The following is a 21,227-nucleotide window of genomic DNA, read 5'->3' on the forward strand; positions in this document are numbered from 1 at the left end:
AGAAGCTTAACACCCACTTCAAAGTGTCTGTTGTATTACAGATGTGTCCTCCTCTGCACTCCCCATACCTTGCACAAACAGCGACTTGCTTGCTGATTAAGTGGGGATTTCATTTTTTGAAGCACACTAACATTCCAAACCAGGTTAAGTCTCAGCCTCCCATTCTCTTCCAGCTGCCATTCCCTATGGGATACCATGCTCAGGACAAGAGCATCTGCAGGCTATACCTGATCTGTCATTGAGAAGAGAAGTGGCTGGATTTAAGCAGAAGCATTAGAGAATTCTGCTCACAAAATTCAGATGAACCGGCTGAGAGTGCGGGAAGGTCACATGCCTCTTGATGTTATTGTTTCAGGATGCTGAGTTCACAAGACCAATACGCAGGGACTTGACCGTGTGAAAGTTTCCACAACTAGAAGGGCTGGCACACTGAGTTTTTTAAAAAGTTCAGATTCGACAGTTCTGCAGAAGAATCCCCACAGTTCAATGGCTCTCCATAGAATCATAGAATCTCAGGGTTGGAAGGGACCTCAGGAGGTCATCTAGTCCAACCCCCTGCTGTTAAGGACCAAACCCAACTAAATCATCCCAGCCAGGGCTTTGTCAAGCCTGACCTTAAAAACCTCTAAGGAAGGAGATTCCACCACCTCCCTGGGTAACCCATTCCAGATCTTCACCAACCTACTAGTGAAAAAGGTTTTCCTAATGTCCAACCTAAACCTCCCCCTCTGCAACTTGAGACCATTACTCCTTGTTCTGTCATCTTCTACCACTGAGAACAGTCTAGATCCATCCTCTTTGGAACCCCCTTTCAGGTAGTTGAAAGCAGCTATCAAATCCCCCCTCAGTCTTCTCTTCTGCAGGCTAAACAATCTCAGTTCCCTCAGCCTCTCCTCATAAGTCATGTGCTCCAGCCCCCTAATCATTTTTGTTGCCCTCCGCTGGACTCTCTCCAATTTATCCACATCCTTCTTGTAGTGTGGGGCCCAAAACTGGACACAGTACTCCAAATGAGGCCTCACCAGTGCTGAATAGAGGGGAATGATCACATCCCTCGATCTGCTGGAAATGCCCCTACTTATACAACCCAAAATGTCATTAGCCTTCTTGGCAACAAGGGCACACTGTTGACTCATATTCAGCTTTCCGTCCACCGTAACCCCTAGGTCCTTTTCTGCAGAACTGCTGCCCAGCCATTCGGTCCCTAGTCTGTAGCAGTGCATGGGATTCTTCCGTCCTAAGTGCAGGACTCTGCACTTGTCCTTGTTGAACCTCATCATATTTCTTTTGGCCCAATCCTCTAATTTGTCTAGGTCCCTCTGTATCCTATCCCTACCCTCCAGCGTATCAACCACTCCTCCCAGTTTAGTGTCATCTGCAAACTTGCTAAGGGTGCAGTCCACACCATCCTCCAGATCGTTAATGAAGATATTGAACAAAACCGGCCCCAGCACCGATCCTTGGGGCACTCCACTTGATACCGGCTGCCAACTAGAAATGTAACCATTGATCACTACCCGTTGAGCCCGACCATCTAGCCAGTTTTCTATCCACCTTACCGTCCATTCATCCAGCCCAGACTTCTTTAACTTGCTGGCAAGAATACTGTGGGAGATTGTATCAAAGGCTTTGCTAAAGTCCAGAAATAGCACATCCACTGCTTTCCCCTCATCCACAGAGCCGGTTATCTCATCATAGAAGGCAATTAGGTTAGTCAGGCATGACTTGCCCTTGGTGAATCCATGCTGACTATTCCTGATCACTTTCCCCTCCTTTAAGTGGTTCAGAATTGATTCCATCATCCTTTCCAGTCCCTCCCCCAAAAACCAAATTTAAAAACATCGAAAGGTTTCAATTTTTCAATTCAAAACAATTGTTTGGTTTGAATTTTACTTACGTTTGATTTTGAGAAGGTTAAACTTGAAAGCAAAAATGTTCTGTTCAACCCCCAGCATTGTTAACTGTTTCGATTCAGCCATCGGCCCGAAAGATCAATTATTTCCACAACTTTGCTCTCAAGTTGTGCTGGTTTGGACCTTTGGAAGCCATGGGGAAGAGCTGGCTAAAGCAGTGCTGGGGCCTAGGACATGGTGCTTGTCCCTTCAGTTCAGTCGTGTTCCAAAATCCCAGCATGGGGCTTTGGCTGCCAAGGGGCCAGCTGAGAGGAGACATCGTGCCAAGGGCCTCTATCATCTGCGCTCTAATATTCCATGGGACCCTTTGCAGAAGGAGCATCAGCTAGATCTGAACAAAACTCGCATAACAAGACACTGGGCATAAACCTGGATAAGACTCCCCCGTTTTTCTTGGGCGCTGGGCTAATGGGGTTGGCTGGAAGCCAAGAGGAAGGTAGCCAGGTTCAGCTGGGTTTCACTTTGTGTTCGTCTCAACCACAAAACATAATTCACAAGCGGGGGTGGGGTGGGGGGGGTGTAAACTGAAAGCAAAGATTCTCCCAGCTGTATTGTCTGCCCTCAGGCCCTAGCCAAATTCCAATGTGCGAATGACATTCTGCCTCCGCACGCATCCCCTGTGGTTCCAGTTGGGGATGCGAGTCTCCTCTTCATTTCCTGGCCTAAACTGTGTAGTGTTACTGTAAGCAGTTATGGTGCCAAGTATCAGAGGGGTAGCACGTTAGTCTGTATCCACAAAAACAACAAGGAGTCTGATGGCACCTTAAAGACTAACAGATTTATTTGGGCATAAAGTTTTCATGGGTAAAAAACCCCCACTTCTTTTTACCCATGAAAGCTATGTCCAAATAAATCTGTTAGTCTTTAAGGTACCACTGGACTCCTCATTGTTTTTGTAAGCAGTTAAACTGCCATGCCCCACCCCAGAAGTGGCTGCACCAATTAAGGCCCATCCTTCATACCTTACTCACACCAACACTCATTACTTTCAGTGGGGGTTTTCCCTTAAGTATGAAGTGCACGATTGGGGCCATGTTTGCTAAGCATTTGGGGATGGTCTGGAATGAGAGATGCTATGTACATTTAGGGTTATAATAATAGCTGAGTTGCCAGGTCATCTCAGCAACGCGACACAGAGCAGCTACCCATGCTCTGTTACACCACAATGGTAGCTGTGAGATGCACGGGAGCACCATAGGGGCCTTCTGTCAGATTAGACTCTCACATGAGAACACAGCAGCTGAGTGGAAATAAGACCCCCAATCAGTTACCTTTCTGCTGGCATTGGTGGTGATAGCCAGCCCATTGGGCAGCAGCCGGGCCGTTTTGTGCTTTTTTATCAATTGAACCGAGACCACCGGGATAACCACCTGAAACATAAAACAAACAGCAGGTAAACGCACATGTATTACAGGTAGGGATCCAACAGTGAGGAACGAGAGCCACAGAAAAGCCAACGAGGGAGCTGGCAGTTCTGTGTTCCATGCAGGTACTGGAGACTATGCAGTCAATAAGGCACGGGGCCATGCAGGGTATGTTTATGCTGCAATAAAAGACTTGCGTGCGGGGGGGAGGGGGGGTCTCAGTGCTCAGACCCGCAGCCCACCAACCTAAGTCAGCCGACCCGGGATCTAAGACTCGGTGCCGTGGGTACTCCCCCCGCAGTGTAGGCATACCCATGCTGGCCAACAAGGATTAAACATAATACAGAACAGCTGCCTGTTAACGGAGCTCTGTGCACCCAGTGCACTGAATGAGATGGGTGCTTTGGGAAAAGAAAAGTATGTGATGGCCAACCTTAACTCTCACATTTCTTAACTTCTGAATGCTTGACTTTGCAACCTTAGTGATGGTTTGTTAACATAGTTCTGTGTGGAATTTCCTTAGAAATACAGTGAGCCAATCTCCATTACATGGATGTCTAATTGCATCCTGTATTTGATAGTAACCTAGGTAGCAATCATTGGCTGGGGACAGCTTTACAGTTACTGAGCAGTATTAAGGATCACTGCACTCCGTGTAGTAACCTCGGTTTGAAAAGGTTTTTAGTTTATACATTTTCAATACAATTAAACACAAAAAAAGACCATTGTCCAATACCAACAGAGCAGATCTTTGTCTAGAGAGCTAGATAAGAGTCCCTGCATTCAAGGGCACAGTTAAAAATAAACCAGGATGTAGTTTCATAACAGAATAACTTCACTGAAACATGCTCAACTTTGGGAGCTGACTCGCATTCCTTCTATAAGAGATCTGTTTAAATATAAATAATAAATAATTCAGCTGCTCAGCACTGTTTTTAAAAGGAAGTCAGTTCTAAAAAAAACAAAAAAAACCCACACAAACAAAAAACAGAACCCCCCACACACAAAAAATGCTACCTGTCAGCTACAGCATTAATGTCAAATTACAACTCAAGCAGAGAGTTGAGAGGAAGATTCAGATCTGTTTCAGAATCCTCTAGGAGCCTTTGATCTTGAGGCACTGACAGTTTGAGCCTCAAAAATATTTGCAGCGTGGAATTAAAAAAGCAACATAAATAAACAATATTTCTATTAAGACGACTCAGAGGTTACTAGATACATAGATGGCTCCCCCAGTAATGCATGAAAATACCCCACCCCTGCTTATGGCGGGCTGATTTTGGCACTACAGCATTATTTAACGGCTTAGGGCTGGAGGGAAAATGCATCACTGAGGAGAACATCTGGCAAAGTAACCCTTCATGGGGCGCTAGGAGTCACATCTCATCCTGCTAAGACAGAACCTGGCCCGGGGGAAGGAATGGTGCAGGGGCTCCTGTCTAAGAGCAATAACATCTCTCTACGAGTCAGTGCTGCTGGCGTATGTGACAGAATGAGGTAAGGGTCCATTAGGCCCACATGGGACAGAGGTCAGTGCTAGGCAGTGACGGGGAAGGGAGATCACCGCCATATGCTGGTGCTGGTGTTTTGGAATCAGATGTCAGGCCTCTGACGAAGAGGAAGTGCGGTGGAGAGCAGCCCCCCGGCTTTACCTTGATGTCCTTCCCGAAGAGGTTTGCATAGAAGCAGAGCCAGTTGGGGGAGATGTAGAGCCGCCCCTGGATGAGGATGTCTCTCTGGAGCGCACAGGAGCAGACTGTAACACACAGAGGTAGCACTGGGAGGGGAGGGAAACCCACAGACCTCAGATCCAGCCCCACAGCAAAACCCACAGAGCCCTGTGCTGATGCCATGCCTGGGGACTCCAGCACGTTGCCAATCACTTGCCCTGAGATGCTGCTAGCTACACTGTCCTGGACATCCAGACAGGGATTTTCTCCCTTCCCGCTGTTTTGTGGGCATCTGATGTTCATAAAAGCAAGAAACCAATCCCACCGTGCTAAGCACTGTCCCTCACAATTAAAGCGTGTGGCACGAGGTGGACAAACTCACAACAGAGCCTAGGCTATGACGATCAAACGCCTCAGCTCCTGGCCTCCAGCTGGGACTCAAAGACTGATCTCCAGCATGAAAAAGCTTGTGTGTTAATCCACTATAGTATATTGGAGCTTGGTGGGGTTCTGCATTTGTCACCTTCCTCAGCCTATGGTCTCAGCCACTGTCTCGTCATCCGTGGAACGGGGAGGGCCGCTGGTCTGACACCAGTGCAGCACCGAGGTTCTGAACAGAGGTCTCTCTACTCCCTCGAGACTGTCTCCACCACTCACCTTTCAAGACACTCTCCTCCGTGGGGATGTCCTTGAACAGCTTGTGGTACTGCGAGTTGTATTTATTTGGTGTCTAGAAATTAAAAAGACAGTCAGGTGGTCAGAGAAGCTACCTGGTAACCTGACTGATACACAGACAAGAAACATCCTGGAACAGGGGTTTGGCTTCCTTGTCTCCCCCTGAATGGGACCCATCCCAGATCCTCCTGCTCCAGAAGCCTGGGGCCCTGCCACTAGAGCTAAAGAAGAATTGCTGTGAGAGGTACAGGGTCTATGACACAGTGGGGCAGTTCCAATTTTAGCCAGTAGAGAGCAATGGTGTGCACTTACACTAGCCAGTTCCCTATAATATTTAGTTCATCTAGGAGATGACAATCTGAACATTCGTGCGTTGAAACAATTTGGCCACTAGGCCAACCAGGAAGCAAATGTTTGGCCCAACACTTTAGCTTTCTCCATTATTAATGAATGTTATTTATTATTTGTATTTCCATAGTGCCTAGGAGACAGGCCAGAACCCCATTGTGCTGGGCGCTGTGCAAACACAGAACAAAAAGACGAGCCCTGCCTTAAAGAGCTTACAGTTGTAAGCTTGGTCTACATTGCAAACTTACGTTGGTATAGCTACGTTGCTCTGCCCTGGAGTTTACAGTCTAAGTAGCGTCTTCACTAAGCACTACAGTGGCTGTATGTGTAGACAAGCCCATGCTAGAGACGAACTGGCTACAGAGAGACGGGGAAGTACAAGGATGCAATGAGACAATATTGGTCAACGTGATGGGCAGTTAATCTAAGAAAATTAAACCCTTCAGGACATACGCTGAGCAATATATTTTTGGTCCCTTTTAAAGCACTATGTAACAATAGAAGCAGAATTGAAGAGCAGCAGCAAAGGCGGAAAGGCGCTGGCCAGATCTCTGGATTACACAGCTGGGCCCATTAGCACCCTGGCACCACATTTATGCAATTCCAAAGTTTAAAATGGAATTATGTGCAAGTAGCTCACTGCTCTCTTAGTGAATCTGGTGCAGAGAGAAAACCTCATGAGGCTGTACAAAGATGATTTTACTCCTTAGATTAAATCCCTTGAACACCTGAGAAGCAGCCTCTCAGTTTTGTCTGGGCTGCATCTTACCCATGTGCCAATGTCTGTCAACCGAGCAGACTGCTCCACTGCACTGGCAGGGTCATAACTGATAGAAATACAGAGCTGGGTGCAGCAAGATCCTGCGGGCACAATAACCCACACACAAGAGGAGTGACACCAGGACACTACTGTTAGCTCCACGGGCAGGGGCTGTCTTTTTGTGTTGGGTTTGTACCGAGCCAAGCAGAACGGGGCCATGGTCTATCACTGGGGACCTTAGGCACCACCACAATACAAAGCAACTGCGAAACCATGTGGTAACCCAGGGGACCTTCCTCAAGGCAGATGAGCCATTTGCGCAATGCCACCCTCTAGGATTTATTAAGAAGAAATAAACAGAGCCACTCACAAGCAACTCCACCTGCCTGGCTAGGTTCTAAAGTTGGCCAACGTCAGTTCCTGGTCAATGGGCTCAAAGGCAGCAGAGAGAACCAGGAATCTGCAGAAAAACCTGCCCTTCATCCACTGTTAGGAGAACACACCCACCACCACCATCCCATACTGGGCCCTGGCCTACAGCTACACTGACTGGCAGCAGCGGTGGAAGGAATCCAACTGTTGTAGGAGCCACCGCAACCTGCCAGAACGATCTACCCCGAACATCAGACGTGACACGTAGCAAGAGCCAGACGCACTGTTTGCATCAAGAGATGGTGTCTTCAGCAACGGTCTAAGCAGGGGTTAAAGTGATGGAATGGGGAGAGCTCCCCCTTCTTTCCCTGGTTTGGTGAGCAGCACTCCCCCATGGGCTCCTTGGCAATGTAATGAAACAACAGGTCCCCCCAACTCCCCCTTTCACTCCACACTGGGACTAATATTCGTTTGTCAAGGCCAGGGGGAACCCTGCCATCCCTCAGGCAGCCATGGGCCATCTCCTCCATCAAGCGCCCCTGCTGATCTGCACTCAGTCAGCGAATGCCCAATCAAAGTGGCAAGCTGTAGCACCATCTGGAATTCCAGCAGAGAAGACGCCCTCTGACAGAGCCTGCCACCGCAGAGACAGGCAGTGGAGCCTGAACCAGAGCCGCCCGACCTGGGAACCACCACAAAGAGCCCTCGCAAGGAGCCCTACACGCCCTGGGTTTGGCATACGATCACAGCAACATTAACCCCAGACACAAGGAAAGCTGTCCCTTTAAGAGAGCTGGAGCTCAGCATTACCTGTGCCAAGGTTAGCTCACCTCTTCAAGTGAAGGAAATGACACCAGGACAGGAGCGTGTGACTAGACACCAGGCCTGCTGGGGAATACAAGGGCAGCCCGAGTTCACTCAGAGGCGCGCTGCTGGGACAAGGGCCTGTGACAACTCTCCACAGCTCCTAGCCAGGCGGCATGCGAGACACCTGCTAGGAGCAGGAAGCCCCAGCTAGGAGGGCAGAAAACCTGGGGAGGGGGCTGTCAGCAACTGGAAAGACTTTTGAGCTAGAGGGATGACTACATGGCTGCTGAAGGACTTGCTGGGCCTGAGGAAGGGGGTTCTGTCTGGTATTCTTTAATAATTAACCACACCCAGAAGGGGAGCAGTATTTTGAAAACACCTGATGTGGTGGCTGGTCTGAAGCGAGATTATAAGGTAAAATGAGGCAGCAGCAGGGCCCTAAGTCAGACTAGGCAAGTCCGGCTACACATCCCCAGCGTAGAACTACTTGCAATTAAGGATAGATTCTGTTTTTGTTGTTGTTTTTAAACACAACACCCCCCATCCCCCAAAAAAGGCATGGTAGGCCCATCACAGAAACAGGAAAGCCATAGTCCCTGCCCCAGAGAGCTACCATGCCAAGCAAACTGCTTGCTTATTACTGTCATCTTATTATTTTCCTGTATGGTTCCACCTCAATGGGTAGGAGGTTCCGACGGCATGCCTTCCCTTCCCCCTGCTTGTAGCCCTTCTAGACACTGAGGCATACTCTGAATGCTCTTCAGCTTATTTTTACAAATATTTCTGTCTCCACATAGCCAGCCCAACTGCATCAAGTCTGCAGAGGTCACATTGCTCAGGGGTCTAGGATCACGTAATGAAAAACTCCCACAATCAAGGCCCTTCTTCTGCTGTTTTTATTTTGATTAAAATTTCCAAGGAATGTATCAGTGTTCACGGCAAACATTTGAAAGAGTGGTGAAAATTGGTGCCAAAAATTAAGGTCCTGGTTTTCGGGGCAAATATCAGGGTTAATACTCAGGATAAGAGGACAAAATAAAAAAGCAACCCGAGAGAGAAGTGGGCCCGGAAGTGGGAGAGGTGGAAGGAGGGAAGGCACCGGCTCCTTGTGTTGCCGCCTCCATCTCTTCCACTTCTGGGCCTACCCTAGAAGGAAAGATGGCAGCTCAGTTCCCCGTCTCAGCCAGGTCAATGAGCGCCAGCTCTCCTTCCAGAGCGGGGAGCCACATCCAGGCAGTTCTGTAAGGACACAAGCACAGATGTACAGGTCCACATGAGTATCTTTCATGACATTGCCTTACTCTAGCAGACAGCCTTGCATTTACACTCAGTCTAACTTCTTATTTACATAAAAACACCTCTACCTTAAGTGACACACTGGATTTTATTAATATAATCAGTATTTCCATGGACTTGAGGGATCCAAAGAACAGAGAAAAGGCGGGGGGGGGGGGGGAGAAATCGAACAGTAGCTAGAATTTCAGTAACACACAAAACCAAGGGCAGATGCCCGTGGGAATAGAAGCAAAGCTCTCTGCAAACTGCTGAATTCCATTCACTCGTTCTCAGCCACTATGGAGGTAGCTTCTGGGACTGTCCCATGGTTACTGGAAAGCAGAAGCAGCAAGAAAACCTGTGTGCTTACCAAGGGCTGAGCAAACACAGGTACACAGTCACACTCAGACAAATAAAGAGTGGCATTTGAGTGGGAAAGCCCATTCAAAACCAGGACTAAGTCCTGATGGAGGCCAAAGGAGAGTTAATTTTTAACAAGATCAGATTTATTTCAAAATGAGGAATCACCTGTAATTCGTCTTTCTAAAGAGGGATTAAGGTGCAGTGGCACCAGGGAGGGTAACTCTGCAGGCAGGCTCCACCCCAGCGGTCGGGATCACATACTAAATGCAGCCCTTGGAGTCAGCTGATGTAACCCTGCTGACTTCAACCACCTGAGACCCGCCCCACCAGCGCTGAACTTAGCTTACAGGAGAGGCCCCTCCTTCCATCAGATGAGGGGCTTCCTTCCTCTTCTCTCCTTGTTGTCCTGCCCTGGGCCATGCCTTCCATCACGAGACCCCTTCCCTCTGCCTGCCCTGTCCAGCATTCATCCACCTTTACAAAAGCGAACAGGAAAAGCCACAGCAGTAACTCATGGCCAAGCCTGAGGTTCCATTGAGCATCCAATGTGAACATGACACACACCCCTTCCTGAAGGAAGCTCCTTTCCACATACAGCCCCAGAAGTCAATCACTGCAGCATGTCAGACAACCTGCTGGGAGGAGGCAGACGCACATAATGCATCACCTGTCCCTCCTGTGGCCTTGTCAGCATTCAGCTGCGCACCATCTTTGACAAATAAGAAGCATGGGGCCCAGATCACAGACCACACTGTACCTGATCTAGATGAGAAAGTGGAGAGAAATTATTTGATTCATATTGTGTTAAAATGGCAATTCAGCCTCACCCCAACCAGCAAAGCTTTTGGCCAGAGAATAATCAACACCAGTGGTTATGAAGCTTGAACAATATACTGGTGTGTCATTTTAGGACCTTTTTCCATAAGACTGAACAAAAAGGGAAGAAAAAATGGTGCAATTCCAGGGCTGTGTGTGCCATGCCCCCTGCTCTGTTGGCACAAGGCTGAGCTGGGCAGTTTATTACCAAACACATTTGGAGTCAGTCAACCAAAGCTGGAGCTTAAAACACATTTGCTGAGCAATGTGGTACTCCGAGGACCTCACTTGTCATGTATTATTTAGCAGCACCAAGGCGTCAGCTGTCAACAAACACTAATCCAGCGCCAGCAGTTACAAGGCATGTTACCCCGTAACACATCAATGGAAAGACATCAGCGTTAACCTGCACATGTATGGCTCAACACTCATCTACCTTCCCCAGAAGAAAGCTGGCTACCCTGCAGCAGACAAAAGGCAGCTCGCAGCCAGAGGATCGCTGCTGTCAGGCCACGCTGCCAGATATCCGGGACAATGAGGAAAGCACCATCAAGGAGTTAATGTACTTCAACATTCCAGTGCTACTTTAGGGCACTTACATTAGCACTGTGCATTTCAGCAGCCTCACTAACAAACTCTAACCATTCTCCACAATGGCCAAGTCTGCTATTGGGTAGAGCCTATATAGTGGTGAGTGAGTGTGCCAGGAGAGTTCCCGGCTCAGCCTCCGGCTGCTTCTAAATGTAGCTATCACAAGGTTCCTTCTGCCATGTGGTCTGGCAATATCTCACACCATGAAGATTCTGACCTGCAGTAGCTAGCAGGGTACGCTTGCCATGAGCTTCCTTTGACTGGGACTGAGGCAAACTGCTAATTAGGGGAGCTCTATTTTGGACTAGAGGCCATAATGAACCACTGGAGGGGACCTGACCCATTTCTGGCTACAACTTCTGTTCAAAAGCTCTGCTTATATAAGGAGTTCTTTACCTTTAGAGATGCTGGAGAAAGCTTTCATCCCATAGAACCCTGGATTCAAGAATCTCCTACCACATTACACTGTTACAGAATGACTCAACCCTGGCACCTTTCCCTCCACCTCCCTTCTTATCCCTTTACTTCTCCTCCCTGACCTACAGGAAAGGCGAACTGCAGAGATCACCCTCACTTGGTTTCTTTACCTGCAGTGACTTAACACCCCTGCTTGCTCTCTCACAACTCCACATGCAAACCAGCTGCCTGCCCCTGTTGGCTCAGTCAGCTATTCGTATCACAGCATTGTGTCAGCGGGTATTTCTCCTCTAAGGAGCAACATCTTGGTGTCAGTTACATTCACTATACACTGTGGGTTCAGACCAATAAGCAGCTTTTAAAAACTATTCTCTTTAGTATTGAGAAAGATAAGTTCAGTGATGTGGTCAGCAAGTTATGAGGGATAGATGGGGAGCCCCCAAGCCCATGTGTTAGACCCCCACAGTGCTATGCGGTGAGCAAGAACAGGAACCTAAGTTGGCTTGATCCAACAACTCTGCCTCTAAAGACATGGCTCAAAGTTTATCTGCATACTGTGCCAGTGACACACCATCACGTACGTTTTCTAATGAGACAGACTTGACCAATCAGCAGTCTGAGATGCACTGTCGCCAGATCTCATTGGCCTTTGAGCCAATACAATTATCTCAGATTTAGTGCAATTTTATCACCACTTTATTTAATCACCTGATACTATACAGGCTTAAAACGGAGCACTGGGGAGATGGGAGTTAACACCCACAGTGTGTCTACGCTGTGATAAAAGACCTGCGGCACGGCTGGCACAGGTCAGCTGACTCTGGTTTGTGCGGCTTCAGCTGTTGGGCTAAAAATCACAGCGGAGACGTTCAGCCTTGGGCTGGAGTCTGGGCTCTAAAGCCCCTCGGGGGGGGGGGGAGAAGGAGGGGGCATCTCAAGCTCAAATGTTTACACTTCTATTTTTAGAGAAGAGGACATACACCTGGGCCTGCTCATGCCAAGGGAAAGGATATGGCAGGTGCAGCAAAAGAAGTTGTGGAGGGAGGAGATTCCCATCTGGGGCTGAGACTATGGAATCAAGGAGGTGCAGCAGATGGCAGGGTTGGACCTCAGAGGGACAGCAGAACCTCTAAAGACAGCATCCCCACCGCGTAGCAGGATTGGCCCCAGACCCTGCTCCCCGTACGGCGCTCGCAGAGCAATCAGCACCCCCAGAGCAGGAGTTCCTGTCCAGTGATCAGCGCTCAGCTTAAGGCACTGCAGAGCCTCTTGGTCAGTCACACAGAGGTGCATTGCCCAACACTGACCCAGACTGGCAACAAGACAGTAAACACTTATCTTCACATAGCCACCCATCGCATGGCAGCCATCAGCTGGGAGGCTGAAGTAACAGTTCAAATGCACCATGGGCAGCATTTCTCCCCGACTCACCGCCTCTCTGAGACATTTCTTTATTTCTTCATCCTTCAGAGCTTCATTCAGATGCAAACTGCGAGAGAGAGAGAGATCCTAGTCAAGTGAAAAGCCATCCACTGGACACCCCACCCCTCTCCCCAAAGCAGACACGACAGAGGTATACAACGTAATGAATGGTGCTGAGAATGCAGCCTGGGGTGGTTAATAAGAGGGCCCTTGAAATTAAAAGTGAGGAAGTACCTAAGCGACAGGTGCTTCCTACCCTCTCAGGCCCCTTACGGACACAGTATAATTAACCTGTGAAACTAGCTGCTGCAGGAGACAAACAAGTAGCTCAGAGGAATAGAATTGGACATTTATATGACTCATCTGCAGTGACGCTGGCCAGGGTAACAGATAGAATTGGTGTAAATGCTTGCATTTCAGGATATAAGCTGAACACTAGCTGGAATGAAACTAGCTGGAATCAGGTAGGAATCTTCCTCTCATGGTTCAGTAGTGGACAATTTAAGGTGTTATGCCAGGAAGCAGGTGTAAACCATCCGGCACTGGCCACCGCCAGACAGGACACTGGAGTAGATGGACCCTCTGTGCGATGGGATATAAATCTTTGCAGTCCCCAAAGTGGGGTGAATATAAACTACAAGTGGCCTTGGGACTCTACCCTAGATCACAGCGAAGGACCCAGCAGCAGTTCAAGGGAATTACTTGGTATGTTTAGCATCCAACCCTTAACTGCTAAGGTGGGATTCTCCCGTGAAAGGCTGGCAAGAGCTTCCTACCTGCTGGGTTTCATTTCACACTCCAGGGCCACCTGTGATTGTTGATAGAACTTGGCACACAAGGAGAAGGGCAAATATTTGGCAGGAAACACCGGGCCGGCCTAGTTTAATAGGATGTCTCAGCCCTTCACTGATCCCCCGCAGAGCACACTGGAGTCATGCAGAAAGTGTATTTAGAAGGCCCTACTCCAGCTATGAATGTTGGGAGAAAGCTCCTTCATTGCAGCAGTCAACGCACTCAGGCCAGACGGCGCTAAAGACTTAGGCCAGGAGCTCTGTTCTCAGCACGCTGCTGCTCTAACATGCAGGAAGGTGGCTGCGTCCCTGGGAGAGGGAGAGATCAGAAGAGGTTATGTGGTCACTCTGTGGGAGGTGTGCTGCACAGAGGGCCAGCACAGCTCAGGGGAAGCTGTTCACAACCAGAACTTAAAATAAAACCCCACCCTGTGCGTGTCAGAGAACTAGTTAGCTGATCACAACCAACATGGTTCCAGACTTTAATCTGTCATCAGACCCTACAAATCCAAACCATTTCAGAGCTCACCTGCCATCCAGGGCATCCAAGCTCTTCTCCTTATGAGACGCCTCCAGTTTCTCCTGGCTGTGCATGAGCTCAGAGCTCTTCAGGGCAGCTGCTTTTTCATGCACTGGCTTTGTGCTGCAGATAGACACAATAAAACAGGAAGTTTGTTAGTTCACCAGCGACGGGGTTTGGGGGCAGATAGCTATGGCAAATAGGCCTCTAGTTCTATGGTTTTCAAATCCCATTGGCACAGGGAGGTTTTCAACATTTCGAACCACTTCCATTGGCAGCCGAAGTATTTTGCTCTGCTGCATGCAGCTGCTGATGGAATTATATGCAGAAGAATTAAGGCTGCTGCCAGACCCAAGCTGTGGACTTCCTAGAAGTTTGCAGCAGGCCTGTGAAATCTCTTGCCCTGCTGGCTTGCTAAAATGAATAGCAGGAGAGGGAAGAGAGCTGGAGGAAGTGAGCTGGCTGTTAGGGGAGTGTGTTTGAACTTGTAGAAAAGCTTATGTGGAGATGGTCTTTATAACTACAACGCGAAACAAGAGCTCCAGGCGACAGAAACCGCACCAGGTACCTTTCTTTGGAGCTCAGTGGAGACTTAACTTTTGGCTCTTATTGGAGGGAAATGACCTTTGAGAGAAATGCTATAGGCCAGCTCTCCAGCTGGTGCCAATAAGCAAGCATAGTTCCGCAGAAGTCAACGAAGCTACACTGGCTCACACCATCTGAAGATCTAGCTCAGAGGTCCCCAACCTTTTTCGACTGGCGGGTGCCAGATGACGAGCCACGGAGGACAGTGGCAGCAGACAAGCATCCACCAAAATTCCACCGACAAGCGGCAACGTCAATAGGCATTGCTGCTGAAATGCCACCAACAAGTAGCATCATCCACAGGCGTCACCGCCAAAATACTGCCGAAAATCAGCGGCATTTCGGCAGTGACGCCTCTGGATGACGCAGCTTGTTGGCGGCATTTCGGCAGGTGCTCATCCACCATCCAGTACGTGGGCACACTTAGATACCCCGATGGGCGCCATGGTGCCCACGGGCACCATGTAGGCGACCCCTGATCTAGCCTGTTTCACAGATAGCTGGGTCACTTTTACAGCTCTTTCGAGCCAGCCCAGCTGCTATCCAAGCTGTCAATTCACTTGGTACCAGAGGAAAGGTTGAGATTTACCCCTCCCACCACTGCCTATTTTTTAGTTTTTTTGCATTTTACTGACACGACAGAGAGGGACGAAGCACGTCTGTTTGACCAGAAAACTGAGACACACTTCAATGCAGTAAAGAGTGGCTGAGATACATACATCTCTGCTGGAATGCAAGATTTCCTTTGGGGATGAATTTCTCACCCAGCTGCAAGCTCCTATAAATCACCCAAACCACTAGCGATACCAGCCCCACCTACTGTTCCATGACTCCGGTCTCGGGCCGAACGCAAAGTAAAACAAGCCATTGCCTTCCCAGACACCAGAGCATCATTTCCAACAACACCCACCCTCTGCCATAAGCAGCAGCTGCCTCCCGTTCAAGTTTCTTATCTGCTATAACCAGGCTTATCAAGCAGAAGCTTATCAAGTTGACGTGTGCAGAATGAAGCAGTTACCAAACCAAAAGCAAACACTGTCCCAGGGCTGCCCGCAGAGGGTTATCACCTGAGGCCAGAGAGAGGACACTTCCTCTTTGTAGGGCTGGATAGTGCAGTGGAGTCTGGGTTCCTCCCTTCGACAAGGAAATCAACCAGACAGAGGCTAAAAAGGACCACAGACAACAGAGGAACGGCAGAAGCAACACGGAAGCGGGTGATGAATTAAAGACACCGAGAGTGGGACGATGACTAACAAAGTGGAGCTGGGGAGGCAGCGGTCCAGGGGCAATGCTAAGGAAAGACGCTTTGCCAGGAGCCCTGTCAGGCAACTTAGACGTGTGTCTGCACCACAAAAATCCTGTTGTGATCATGGGCGGTGGGTATAATAGGCCAGGCTTGGTGCTGCCGCCGGACACCTGGGCCGCGGTGGCCCTGTCCTTTCCCCCAAGGCCCCCACTGCCCGCTGCTGCTGCCTGCGCCTCCTCCACTCCACCCCCACCTCCGGAGGTCCCTCCTCCTCAGTGGTTTGGCCAGGGGAGGGGACAGTGGCTGGGGGGCGGGGAGGGGTTGTCAGCTTGGTCAGGTGCTGGTGGGGGGCTGGCAGCTCAGGATGGCACTAGTGGGGGGGGCTGACCTGGCACTCGTGGGGCCGGTGGCTCAGCTGTGAGAGGCAGGGGGGCTGGTGGCTCGGCATGGCGCTGGGGCCGGCCTGGTACTTGGAGGCGGGGGAGGGAGGGATGGCAGATCAGCCTGATGCTCGGGGTGGGAGCAGTCGGTCGGAGGGGGTGGAGGTGGCTTGGCACTGTGTGGCTGAGGAGGGTGGGCCAGGGCTCTTCCGGTAGCGGGGGGAGCCCCCCTCAGGGCATCTCCTGTTAGGGAGGTGGAATTTCGGGGTTCTGGCATGTGGGGCGGAGGCCCTTGGGCAGAAGAGGCATGGCCAGCAGGCTAGCCTCCCCAAAGCGGGGGTTCACCCGCTGCCCATGGTTGTGATCATTAGGTCCCCGCAGGGTTTAACCATGACTGGCCGACATGACGGCAGACTAGACTTGCCCTCATCGTCACTGATGTGGTTGGCATCGCAGCAGCTAAGCCAGCCGATAATTAGGGCCCTACCAAATTCACGGCCAGGAAAACATGTCACGGACCATAAAAATCTGGTCTCCCCCTGTGAAATCTGGTCATGGGTGTGCTTTTCCCCTACACTATACAGATTTCACGGGGGAGACCAGCGTTTCTCAAACTGGGGGTCCTGACCACAGTTGCCAACTTTCATGCAGTAAATGAGCACCCCAACTTTCACAATAAGCCAAAATTCAAGCTAATCCCATTTCAAAACAAGGCCAGAACAAGCCAATCCCTAAGCACCCCAACACTCCATGTGACTAGATCCAATGTGCAGTCTGGGACTGTGGTGGGCCCGCTGGGCCCCCCCCCCCCACACTTTCCCCTGCCAATCAAAATAAAAGAAGCAACAAGCAACAAACTACAAGTTTTTTTGGGGGGCGGGGGGCATGACTGGTCCTGACCCAAAAGAGGGTTTCAGGGGGGCCATAAGGTTATTTTACAGGGAGATCGCGGCATTGCCACCCTTACTTCTGCTCTGCCTTCAGAGCTGGGCAGCTGGAGAGTGGCACCTGCTGACTGAGGGCCCAGCTCTGCAGGCAGCAGCGCAGAAGTAAGGGTGGCAATACCATACCATGCCATCCTTACTTGTGTGCTGCGGCTGGCGGCAGGTCTGCCTTCAAAGCTGGGCTTCTGGCCAGCAGCCGCCATTCCCCAGCTGCCAAGCAGCAGCACAGAAGTAGGATAGCAGTACCGCAACGCACAACCTTGCGCCGCCCCCCCCCCCAAAAAACCCTCCTTTTTGGGTCAGGAACCCCTACAATTACAACACTGTGAAATTTCAGATTTAAATTGCTGAAATCATGAAATTTTTAAAATTCCATGACTGTGAAATTGACCAAAATGGAGCATGTATTTGGTAGGGCCTTACCTTAAGGTGATCAGATCACCACTCTAAAATATCGGGAAACACTGGGGTGCCATCAGCCCCACCCACAGTCCATCCCCACTTCTCCCATGCTCTGCCCCCACTCCGCCCCAGGTCCCACCCCCTCCCCACCATACCCTTCCTCATCCCCTGGCCTGTCGCTGGCTTGCTGCGTCCCTCCTTAGTCACCCACCCACCGCTCGCCTATTCACACACACACACACCCCACCACTTACCCCTACGGAGCTGACTTCCCCTCTGCTGGGTGGGTGCTCGCCCACCCCTCTGCCTCTTCCCGCCCCTGCACCACCCTTGCTCCGCCCCCATTCTACCCCCTTCCCCCAAGTCCCTGCCCAGCCTCTTCTCCGCCTTCGCCCCTGAGCACACTGCATACCCGCTCCTCCCCTCTCCCTCCTGGAAAGCACTAAGCGCCACCAAACAGCTGTTAGGCGTCGGGAAGCGCTGGAAGGGGGAGGAGCAGGGATGCAGCGTACTGGGGGAGGGGAAGAGAAGGAGGCGAGGAGGGGGGAGCTTGTTTGGCTGCAATTTTTCCCCATGGGTGCTCCAGTCCCGGAGCACCCACAGGATCAGTGCCTCCCTCCCACTCACCTCATCATCTGAATATTGGGACAAATGGCATCCCCATCGTACACTGATTGGGGTGTGGGACAAAGGGTTAAATATCAGGACAGTACATCTGGTCACCCTACCCTTACCTATAACGTTTGGCTGTGATGGAGGCAGCAGCACTTGCACGGAGAGACCCAGGAAGCAATGTCCAGCCCCAAGTTCCACTCGATTTTCAAAACAGAGCAAATGCTCACTGGGGTCTAGGCTGGATTGTCGCCATGGCAGCAGGAACACCTGGCACTGTCACCCACTAAGAAAACATCAGGGCGGGGTCTGGTTCATGCCACACTCTCGGTCTAAGGGACAATGAGAGGCGGCCCACGGAACCTCTGTCTGTACGGCAGCATCTCCAGGGCGCCAGACAATAAGGCAGAATAAGGGTCTGATGTCTAGAAGCAGCCAAGAGATGAGGAGGCTCCACACACACACCTGCATGTGCTACCATCTTGCTGTCAGTAGCAGTGAGCGCTCGTATTTAACCAGAAACGCAATCCCCACGGTGGGGATTTGTGAGAACGGAACCCAGGCCAGCAGAGCTCCAAGCAGGCAGTGCTTCTGCACCACCCCCAGACAGCCTGGGCAGAGCCCCACTCAACATGCCATGCAGCCTGGGAGCCCAGTCACTGCAAGAAGCGACACCCACACAGCCCCTCCCGCAGACTCTGATTGGCCCAGACCGATTATTTAAGCCTGGAGGGAGTGCCAGGAAATTGTCTGTGCACCAGGCAGAGCCCAGATCTGCTGCCAAGATGGGCCCTGGCCTTGCTCCTGGTCCCGATTTCCGCACCCTGCCCTGCCCTCCGGTTCCTGGCTGTGATTCTGGCCCAACCTTTGGCTCTGGACTGAGGCTACAGACTCTGGCTTAATCCCTCAGGCCTGACTGCCTCCGGCTCTAACCACTCAACGTGACTAGAGCTTGCACTCTCCAGACAAGAGGCAGAGAGAGGCAGGCACGTGGGGAGGAGTTCTAAGGAAAAGGCAATTCACAGCAGGGTGCAGATGAAGCTTGTGAGTGGTCAATATCCATGTTGAGTCTGAATCGGAGACCAGAGCTGCAGTGAGCACTGGAGGGGGGGGAGGGGGAGAAGCACTCCATTGTGTAGTCTGCAGAGGGCTGGAATACTGTGGTCTCATTTGGACTACTTGGCTTGGCGTGTGGGTGCAGGATGGTGTTGGTGCCTGTGATATACAAGAGATCAGGTGGTCCCTTGTGCCCCTGAACTCTAGGACTGCAAGGAGGGGACGTCAGTCACCCAGGCTCCCAGGGAGCGGGAGGCAAAGGCAGAAGCATGAGAGAGGGGAGTCAACAGGAACAGCCCGGTGGGAAGGACGGGCAAAGCAGGCAGAAACCAAGAGTGAGACCTGGCAAGAGCAAGGCAGTGCAGTCCTGCGGGAAGGAGGGCAAGGAGTCTGCAGATAAAGCCAGCGAAAGGATTCCAGGAGGGGGACAGGACATGGTCAGAGCAGCAAGAGGGGGGAGATTATTTTAGCAGCTGACAGTGGGATAAGCTGAAAAGCTGAGTGTCAGGGAGGCTGGATAGGAGGTGGTTAGAGTGGCTCTAAAGCTGCCCCCTCCCCTACCCTCCTCCCACACACACACACTCAGGAAGCTAGAGGAGTGGTTTCTTTGGGAAGGAGAGAACTCACCCGAAAGGGCAAAGGGGATACTCAGCATGGCAGGATCTTAGCAGCAGAGAACTGGGAAACTCAGTAACATGTAAGCAGTGAGCAAAAGGAAACAGTGCCCGCAGGCTGCAGAGGGAAGCTCTGAACAATTCTGCTTACAGCTCTGAGCACACGGCAGCAGATTAAAGCCTGGGACTGGAAGCTGATCCAGACCTTGGTCTGCTGCGAGAGTGCTGGGCAGGAGAGAGAGGGGGAAGATGGAAACATTAGCCATCGGGTTCTGGGTGGGGCAGCAGGCCTTATTAGGGGCCATTACCTTGGCGGATTCCCAGGCTTTCCCCCTTCCGATTCGACACAGCACCAAACACGCTGCAGGATTATACACTGCAGAGCCTGGATTCTTCCTTGTTTTTTGTCAAGTGGAACCTGGCCAGTAGGTGCCAGCTAAGCTGGTCTCAGGGGATAATAACCTTCTCATTCACCACCTCGCTCTTCCAAACCCCGAGTTATTGGGAGCCAGGGCAAGGTTACAACGGCCTGCATGAAACAGCTACCTGAGCTCCTGTACTGTCACAAAGGGTCCTGAGCGAGGTCTCCTGTCTGAGCAGGGATAGCCATGTTCTTGAGAGACTGGCTGTGCCTCAGATGGTGCTGAGACCCCACCTACCCACCGGTCACCCAGCTGGGCAGCATGGAACAATGCAGCCAGTCATTTCGCTCAGCAGACCCTCTCACACTAGGGCACAAGAGTGGTTTGTTTGTTTAATAACATCTGTTCCTAATCTTTTCTGGGAACCTATGTGACAGACAACCCACTGACAGATGACACAGAGGGAGTTTTCCCCTTTCTGGATAATGGGTATTCGTCTCTCTACTGTTCAACATTTAGCAAATGGCCGATTTTTACTCCATGTTGCTAAATTTCTCCTCTTTTTTTTTTGCTTCAACTCCATCGAGAAGTGGAAAAAACCCACCTGCTTCGGGTCACGCGTCAGCGGGACTCTGCCTGGAAAGGACAGCTGAGTTCTTCCACGATAACTGGGAAGTCAGAGTGGCTCAATTCACTGCAGTGCTGAGAACCATGCAATGACCCAGAAGTCTTAGCATCATACAGGAGCCAGTGTGGATGCAGGTATTCCAGCACAGAGCGTGACTTTGCAGCATGGCCTCTCTCACTCATGTCAGGCTCTCAGAGAGAAGTAATCTGAGTGACCTACACTCAGGTTGACTCTGCAGTGAAAGTATCTTCTGGTTTAGGAAATCCCACTGAGTGACTAATGAGCAGCACAGGT

General features: G+C 50.7%; 1 protein-coding gene across 8 annotated transcripts in view; it reads right to left on the reverse strand.

Moving 5' to 3' along the window:
- GRAMD2A (GRAM domain containing 2A) overlaps positions 1–21,227 on the reverse strand; it is an 81,267-nt gene that overhangs the window by 33,243 nt on the left and 26,797 nt on the right. For 5 of the 8 annotated variants that reach the window (XM_039491523.1, XM_039491521.1, XM_039491524.1 and 2 more), the window contains exons 2-6: positions 14,114–14,227; positions 12,803–12,860; positions 5,605–5,677; positions 4,930–5,054; positions 3,185–3,283 (exon numbers count right to left, since the gene is read on the reverse strand). In XM_039491523.1, the coding sequence (XP_039347457.1) occupies positions 3,185–3,283; positions 4,930–5,054; positions 5,605–5,677; positions 12,803–12,860; positions 14,114–14,227 (469 nt within the window). Of the gene's footprint in view, positions 1–3,184; positions 3,284–4,929; positions 5,055–5,604; positions 5,678–12,802; positions 12,861–13,569; positions 13,894–14,113; positions 14,228–21,227 lie in introns of all 8 variants that reach the window. The other 3 variants (XM_039491522.1, XM_039491528.1, XM_039491527.1) reach the window with 2 other exon arrangements.

This window comes from Mauremys reevesii, linkage group 10 (assembly GCF_016161935.1).
Source record: "Mauremys reevesii isolate NIE-2019 linkage group 10, ASM1616193v1, whole genome shotgun sequence".
Lineage (NCBI taxonomy): Eukaryota > Metazoa > Chordata > Testudines > Geoemydidae > Mauremys > Mauremys reevesii.